Source organism: Carlito syrichta, unplaced genomic scaffold, assembly GCF_000164805.1.
Source record: "Carlito syrichta isolate Samal-C Ts95f unplaced genomic scaffold, Tarsius_syrichta-2.0.1 Scaffold304630, whole genome shotgun sequence".
Classification (NCBI taxonomy): domain Eukaryota; kingdom Metazoa; phylum Chordata; class Mammalia; order Primates; family Tarsiidae; genus Carlito; species Carlito syrichta.
Window position 1 is genome coordinate 1,131,386 of NW_007248726.1, and position 9,033 is coordinate 1,140,418.

At 40.8% G+C, this 9,033-nt stretch overlaps 1 protein-coding gene across 1 annotated transcript in view; it reads left to right on the plus strand.

The window, feature by feature from the left end:
• Nucleotides 1-8,114, plus strand: part of EFNA5 (ephrin A5) — a 303,181-nt gene extending 295,067 nt beyond the window's left edge. The window contains exon 5 of the mRNA XM_008060484.1: nt 3,618-8,114. Within this exon, the coding sequence (XP_008058675.1) occupies nt 3,618-3,739 (122 nt within the window). The 3' untranslated portion in view covers nt 3,740-8,114. The remainder of the gene's footprint in view (nt 1-3,617) is intronic.
• Nucleotides 8,115-9,033: the final 919 nt, after the last annotated feature.

Below are 9,033 nucleotides of genomic sequence, written 5' to 3' on the forward strand. Positions count from 1 at the left end.
CATTCAGATCTATTGACTCCTATCCCAACATTAATGTCAAAGTAGTATTCTCTTACCATTACTAGAGGTATGTTCATAATGAAGACTTAAGTCTTTTGGCTTTGCTAATAAGCCACAAGTAGAACAGTCAGCAGAATTAGTCACATTCTAAACACAAGTTACCCAGGATTATGATTTCTTGATACACATTGTGCAGAATGTAGATACACATGACCCATAAGAGTTTTTTTCCAGGGTAAGATGTGCTTCCTCTGCCTGTCTAGAAAGTAGCAGGCTGCTTAGAACCATAACAGGTGGCATAGTTTCCTCTGATAATGAAGAGGCGCACTGAGGACTGTGTTGCCATTAGGAAAATTATCTTTTAATTCAAGTAATGATAAAATGCGAGATATTAAGGTGCTTTCATATATGAACATATTTCACTGTCTTTGGGGAAGCAAGCTCTTTAAACTGAACATTTAAAATGCACCATGGCCTGAAATCGATTCATGGACATATAACTGATGGAAGTTGGCAAAAATTTGGCAGAAGGTAGTTGAGCACGTGCGTATGTGTGTTTGAGAGTGGAGCATAGGTGTAACATGCAGGAAAAGCTCCCTGAGTCAGGCCAAGCTATATTTAAGGGCTTGCTGGTGACCATCTTCCCTAAGAAAGTGAGACAAGGTTGAGCCGCAATTCCTGGGAGCATGAATACAATAAGAAATTTGAGCACTTAATCATATTCAGAAAATTAGAAAATTCAGCCAGACCTGCAGTTCTTCACCCCTGTGTTGAACCACTGAATGAAAGAATATTCACCTTTCTGGTTGTAGACCCAGATTTTATGAACCCAGCAAGCCCGAAAGGATTCCACTGCATGATCTCAGCAATGTGTACTAATTCACCTGTCTTCGGAATGCATTTGTCTTTTTTGTTTGCTTGCACACTCCGCCTGCCAGTTTCCTATCATCAGGGACGCAGATTGATCTCAGGGCAGACATATGCCACATAACATGCTCCAGAACATCGCTAGTGTTTTCTCAGTTAACCACTGAAACCCCCGTGTTGTGGAATCCTGTAGCCAGGAGGCAGGACTTGATTTGGCTTCTGAAGAGAACATTTTCTTCTTCCAAGCCAGTGTTACAAGTGTTAGAAATTCTCTCATATTTAGGTGTAATTTCCATTGGGAGAGAGTTTTGCTTTACGAATTCCTCCTCAGAATTCTGAAATTGCTCAGATTTACCCAAATGACAGCCAGTTTCTCCTTTCACTGGGGGGGGGGTTGTATAGAATCTCCTAACATTGAGGCCGGGTTTTAATCAAAGGATGCTTTGTAGAATTCTGAATGAGGAACAGCATGTTGCAGGAAGAAGAGAAGAATTGTGATGTCCTAATGAAATGGGTTTTCCCCCTTGGGGGCAAGACGATATATATTCTTTGACTGATTCCAAAGATTGTGTATGATTAAAAGACTAAAAGGCACATACATTTAGCCTTATGCTTCACTTAGATAAAAAACAAAAGCCTTCCTGTCAATTATCCTGTAAGATTTGTTCCCTGTGCTAAGTGGGCCTGGAACAATGGGTGGCCCTCACTGAGCACCTGGAAGAGGTGGAGGACAATGAGCCCTCCATGTTCCCACTGAGTGCCTAAGTGCTCCTTGGGTACCTTTTACCAGTACACTTCCAAATATACTAGGAGAGGAATTGGGTAATATATTAGTAAAAAATAAGGTAGACCAGAGTCCAATAGCTGATGTAATTTCAGGTGTCTAAATATAAGTTATGTTATATAAATAAGTTTATGGTGATTTCACAATTAAGCCTGAAGTACTTCATTGTTTTGACTGACAACTTACTGGTGCTCCTAGGAAAGTGATTTGTATCTTAATTTCAGGGCTATTAAGGGCCTTTACTTTTACTTCCTATTACTACAAATTTACTGAACACATTTGCAAGACTGAAAAGAGCTGTGAATAGAGGCGAGTCTGCAAATATTTGGATATGTTGTGGAGGACTGTATATTTTTTCTGTATCCATTTATCTTGCCATTTCTTGCTTCCTAACTGTGTTCTAGTCTCCTGAGCTAGAACCATTCCATGCAGATTTGCTGAGGTCCAGGAAAGGGGAACAAATTTGACAAGGGGATGCAGCAGCTTCTCCACGAGGGCAAGCTTAAAATGATAAGAGCACTTCAGGAGGGAAGACTCAGCGACGAGAAGACATGTTTCTTAGTTTGTTTTGGGAATGAATGTGACTGACAGAAACATTCCAAACAAGCATATCTGCAGCAGGGCCAGACTGGGAGCCTGGAAAGTGGTTACTTTAGGACAAATATAATAGGAAGTGTGATTCTACCCAGTAGAGAAAAAGCATCCTTACTGTGACACGTTGTGTGGTAGGAAAATATAAATGAGTCTAAAATAATGGGTAGTTAGTCCATGAAGGGATTTGAAGTGGAGTATTTCAGGGGCATTTAGGGATTATCCTTTGAGGTCAATATAATTGAGAAGAACCACCAATCTCATTTGTTACCATTCTTTCTGACCATTGAGCAAATCCCAGATGGCAATTGCTGTACACGTACAGGAAGTTCTCCTGATGCTGAAATAAGATCTGCCTAGGGGCCCACTAGGGGCCCCCAAAACATGTCATGCAGAGATCACTTAGTGTAAAAGCACAATTAGGCCAGGTGGAAGGAAGAAGACAGGCAGCCCTAGAGCAGAGCATGGCTCCTACGCCAGCCTCCAACCTATCTTTGGGTATTAATTGCAGCAGAGTTCCCCTTCCAAAGTTAAGCTTCTTAATCATGCAGATCAGGAAGGCTATCCAAAGTCAGAGGCAGCCTCATAGAACACTTTATAGCTAAATAAAAGAAGCTTAACTCACTTAATCCATTTTATTTAGAGGAAAATTTGCATCCATGCTGATAATTTATGTGCCAAGCTTCAGCCTGATAAAAATAAAAATAGGCAAGTTCAAGCAATTCAATCTTAAAAATACAAGGTTTATAATGGAAATAGCACCCTCAATGATACCTAGTTGTAGGCAAACCAGAGAGCACCAGTTTACTGAAGTTTACTGGGCATGATGTATAGTTTATTTAAAATGCTGTTGTTTTGGCGTTTCATTTTTCATATTTAAAATTCATCTCAGCATCCAACAACCAGGCATTCAACACTAATCCTCTGAAACAGCTAAAAGAAGGGAAGTGGGCAGCCTATTCTGGTTATCCACTAACATGCCAACATAACTGCCCTTTGACCCCAACCCCCACCAACATGGGACTTGCCTGCTCGTGACATCTTAGGTTTCAAAGGTATATTCAGACGTCTCAAATTTGTGTAAGACATGTCTGACTGCTGGCCAACCACAGCAGCTCACGTGCCAAAGGTTACCGTGTATGCCCAGTTTTTCCCCTCAGTTCTTAAGGAAAGGCTTAATATTGCTGAGAAAGTCCAGTGTTCTCTTTGTTTGCTGTAAATAATGAGTGATTATGCAGACATGAAAGTCAATGGTGGCACAAGGTTCATTACCCTACTTTGCAGAGGGTGGCGAGGTCTGTGAACAGCAGGCTGCTGCAAAAAAGTTATTAAGGATGTGAAATCTCATTGGAATGTGTGCTTTCTGTTTGAACAGATGACACCGTACATGAGTCAGCCGAGCCATCCCGCGGCGAGAACGCGGCACAGACACCAAGGATACCCAGCCGCCTTTTGGCAATCCTACTGTTCCTCCTGGCGATGCTTTTGACATTATAGCACAGTCTCCTCCCGTCACCTGTCACTGAAAACATCAGGGTCTTGGAACACCAGAGATCCACCTAACTGCTCATCCTAAGAAGGGACTTGTTATCGGGTTTTGGCAGATGTCAGATTTTTGTTTTCTTTCTTTTCAGCCTAAATTCTAAGCAACAACTTGGGGGGCCGGGGAGGGGGCTCAACTAGTTACTGCCTCCCTTACCCACCCCACCCCCAGCCCTTGCCTTGACTTCTTTCACCCCCTCCCAAACTAAATGGGCTCCAGATGAAAATGCCAAATTGTGGTAGTGACACCAGTGGTTCGTCAGCTCCTGTGCATTCTCCTATCAGAGCTCACCTCTGCGAGCACACTGTGTCAGCAATGTATGGACAAGGAAGGATAGTGGCAGATGTAGCCAGCGATGGCTAGGCCTGGGAGGGCTTTGCTGTCCTATACAATATTTATGCCTTCTCATTCAGAACTGTAAGATGATCGCGCAGGGCATCATGTCACCATGTCAGGTCCAGAGGGGAGGAATTAAGAATAGATATAATATTACACCATTTTCTCTAGGAGTGTATAAATGAACAGGCTTCTAAAGGGTTGAGACACTGGGGTTGTTTTTTTTTTTTTAATATGACTGTCTTAAAGCATTCTTGACAACAAAACTTGTGCTCTGTAAAAGAAGGCTTTTTTTTCCTAGGAGGCAGGTTGGGTGCAGAATGCTAACACAAAGCAAGCGTGAGAACAGAGAAAACTCTGTTTGGTGGGGGTGTGTATGTGTGAGTGCCTCTAATTTTTTTGGTGACTGGGCAGTGCACACCAGATTATTTTTTCTTTGAATACAAATCACCATGGTGCTACAACTTTTTTTGTTTTGTTTTTTAGAAACTCAAAGAGGCATTTTTATGAATAAAGTGACCTTCCCCAAGGCTGACAAGCCAGGGTTGATGAGTGCATAGTGGAATAGCTTTGGATGCTCCTCTGGGGACAATATGTACCAAGGAAAGGATTTCAGTGGTTGGAGGAGACATGGTTTGGCTTGACTGGAGCGCCAAGGTGCTGTGGCCTTTCCCCGACACCCACCCTAGTACCCACGTTTTGCTCCACACTCCACGACCGCAGGGGCTCGGACACAAACCCCTGTCACCAGGAGAGTCAGTCAGCACCACTTGGGAGGGCTAAAGGGAAATTTGGAAATAAAATTCCAAAGTTTGGAGTAAAAAAAAAATTCAAGTGTTGATTTTATATTCTTTCCCTTTCTGACACAGCCTGAAGCGTAGGGGGAACATGTGTTTATCTGTGGGAGATAAACAAGATGGAGTCCCAAAGACTTTAACAAAATATTTTTTTAAAAATCCACTAGAATAGAAAATACATTATTTAGATATACTTTATGCTGAGAGTGAGTATATATGCTTGTCCTATTTAAACTTGTGAGAAAAAGTGGTATCCCTTGATACATTTAGAAATATGGGGGCTATCTTGTTTCATTGTGGGGGTGGGGCAGAAGGAGAACAAATGCAGGATGACCCTGTTCAAGGAATCTTGCTAGCAAGGCCAACAGAGGACGTTTCCAGTTGATCAGGAAATGCAAGCCTTGGGGTTTCTACTGGTGGTGGGGCTGTCAAGAACTTTAAAATCCAAAGCCTACACAGGGAGAAATGTTAGACCAATGGAAAAGCAATCTAGCCTTTTTTTTTTTTTTTTTTTGCTATTGCACGACATGTCAATAGAAACCATGCCTTTTAAAATAAATAAATAAATGTGATGATCATGTAAAATATGAAAAATTGAAAGCATTCCAGCAAGATAAGGATTTTTTTTATATATTTGTTTTTTTAAGATGTACATGTAAAAAAAACAAAAAAGAGGGCATCGCTTCTGGACAGACTTCGTGAATGGGAATTTGCTTAGAATTGTGAGTAGTTCTGAATTAGAAAAATATGTGAATGAAAGGCAGCTGTAAACGTACTGCACCCTGGAGAGTTGTACACATGTTGAAATGTAATCTGGGCTTACCTGATCCGTTTGGAGTGGATGTGACTGCCGAGTCTGTTCTCACATAGAACCATGCGCGTGGGGTTGCCAGCCTGGAAGATATGATCAATCCTATTCCCACTGACATCAGGAACTTCTTGGAGTGGCAGAGTCTTATCACAAAAGGCAGCCACCATTTCATTGAAACAAAAGTTCACAGCATTTGATTCCTTTTTCCTTTAATTATTTATATGCTTCACACTCTTGGTAATATCTAGAAATACTTTTTTTTTTTTACTAATAGTTCCAGGCTTGTTGGTCCAGTGGGATTTGGGTAGGGGAAAAAAAGATACATTCTAAAATGGATCAATAGTCAGAACCAAAATAATATTGCATGTTCTATAATGACAAGGAGATAAAATGATTCTGTAATGATTCCAGTTAGTCATAACCACATTAGCAGTGCTAATTTCATTTTAGGAATGGAGACTTCTGTTGTTTTTCTAGCATTTGTCTCTAACAAATGATGAAATAATTACTCATGGCCCTGTCTGCCATTGTCTTTCGTTTTTCTTCACAGTGAAATTAGACCCCTTTACTTTACCATCATGCCACTGCAAATTAAGTAAAAAGAAAATAGCAAGACTATCCACGCCAGTAGACAGTATGCTTCTCCACCTATGAGTGACGTAATCATAGCTAATGCACTTGCCATGGAATTTTCAAGAAGATATTGGAATCAGACAGTTTTCATTGTGTTTAAAAAGTGTTGGTGGCCTTTTTGTGGTGATGTTACAATCCTCTGGGGGCTTAGGAGGATGTCGATGCGACTTTGTAGCAGCTTTTAATTTCAAAAACAAATCAAAAGTCTGAAAGGCAGCTATGCTGTTCCTCAGCCCCAGTTAGTCAAACCCCAGCAACATTTGCCCCTGGTTGCCAAGGGCTTTGCAACATGAAGCAGGGAAATAAGGATCTGTCTGTTTAGTGGATACCGTGTATCCTTTAATAGACCAGGTAACAGTTCGTGTTAGTTTAGACTATTGTTTTGTACTGTACTTTCTTGGGTGGCAGAGGAATGAAAAGTAAACCGTTAAACAAAAACTGCGTTCTTTAAATTCTGTATTATTAGCAACCTCTGTTGTATATAGTGTTTGATAATAAAGTATTAATTTGATTCTTATGTCTTTTGTAAGTGAGAACAATAGACTTTCAGGATACAAAACATGCATTGAGGCTTTGAAACATCCAATGTGTACCGTGGCTGAGAAAGAATCACAAATGGCTGAGACACTGCTTCCTACAGGACTCATGTGTAGTCATCGCCCACCCAATCTTATGACTCCGTCATCTTGGGACCTGGAACAACATGACGTTTTTGATCAATATTTTGTCCTCAGTGTTTTCAAGGTCTGATGTTGGAGCCCTGTGGTCCACCCTCTCGCCCCCTCTCACCTCCCCCAGCATGTTGGTTTGAAAAGGTTAGGGAATTTAGCAACAGTCTGTACTTTGGTTTGCTTTGCTTTTCTGTTTATGATTGTTTTCATGGACTGTTTTACTTTTTTTCCCAGGAAGAGTCTTTATCAATGTCACGTGCAGCTCACACATGGGAATGGTTACAGACCAATCACCATAGGAAGGTTAAATGGAGCAGTTTACCTCTCTGTGTCGTTGTGAAAGGAAGAGTCATATCGTACCTGTGGGTTTTCAGGGACTCTGTTTTTCTCCGGTGCCTTAGCAACGGCCACAGCCATCTTTAATAGTTTCAAATAATTAGAAAAACAGTTTTAAACTCCTCCCTTCCATTCATTGCTCTCAGAGTTGTGGTCACTAGCTTTTTCTTTGAAAACCACCTCCACCAACACCCCTGTTTGCCTACATTCCCCCCCACCCCTTTACTTTTTATGTTTATCTTTTTGTCTCTCGCCTTCCTCCCACGTTTTATTTTCTCTCAGAGCCGTGAATGGGCAGGTCTGTCTCTGGTTTGGCATCACTGAGTTTTTCCCATGCATTTGCCCCAGGGCTGCTCGAATGTGAGACAAATCTCCCTACAATGGGCTTGCTCCCATTGTGTGTACAGTTTAATAGATGCTGGCATGTTGGAGGTTACCCATGAGTCAAAATCCGCTTTCCATGCTTACTCTTGACACCCCATTGAAGCCACTCATTGTGTGTGTGTCTGGGTGTGAAGTCCAGCTCCGTGTGGTCCTGTGCTTGTACTGCCCTGCTTTGCAGTTCCTTTGCACTTACTCATCGAGTGCTGTTTTGAAATGCTGACATTATATAAACGTTAAAGATAATGTAAAAAAAAAAAAAACCCACACACAAACAAACCCATTACGATCTGTATTTGTATATACACGTGTCCGTACAAGTATACTTAAATAAAAATTAAAGATTTTCATCATTTTAATTGGATCCCTCCTTCTACTTCTTTGTTCCTTGAATGACGCCTTTATTTCAGGGGCTACTTGTACTCTGCTGATTTTTCAAAATCTTTGTGGGCAGAAAAGATAATACGACATGCACAAGAGAAGGCCTGGGAAGCTCAAAGAATGCAGAGTTAGAAATGGCCAAGTATCTAGGCGCATTCCAGTTATTCTGATGAGAGAATGGTGAGATTTCAGCCTTGTCTCTGTGTTTGGACCTTAAAATAGGCGCTATGACAAATCCCGCATCCTAAAATGACTGTTAAATACCACAAGAGCCAAACACAAATTATATTCTTTAACTTTGCAGGTAGTTTTTTCACCCCATCAAAAAGACCAAATAAGCATTTTCCCAGCAAATATCTTACACTTCAGAAAGAAACAATAGCAGTAATAATCATCCCTTCAGTACAACCCGAGACTCAATCCTCACTATCAATGAAGAATTAACTTACCACTCTGTGACCTTGGGCAAGTCACATGATATCTTTGGGACTCAGTTTCCTTATCTGTAAGTAACATGGTTGTATAAGAGATGTGTTCGATTTTTCTGAGTTTCCGCCCTTGTCAGGCACTGCAAAGCCCATTTTGCATCTGAGTGATGTGAGTGTTTTTGTCTTTGATGATGACATTGCTATAAGCACAATTTGACAATTTCATCAGTAGAGGGGAAAAGCATCAAATATCTGACATAATAGACACCTAATGCATTTCAAGACTTGGCTTTAATTACCCCATGTTAACATTAAACTCATTGAAAGCTTTTTATTAAACTTAATTATTTGACAGGGCACTAAACACTAATTATAACTTACTGTAACCTTTTTTGCTAATGAAGAATGACAGTTTTATAGAATGAGAGACATCTTACATAAAAAAAAATGTACTGGACTACTTATGTGACATTT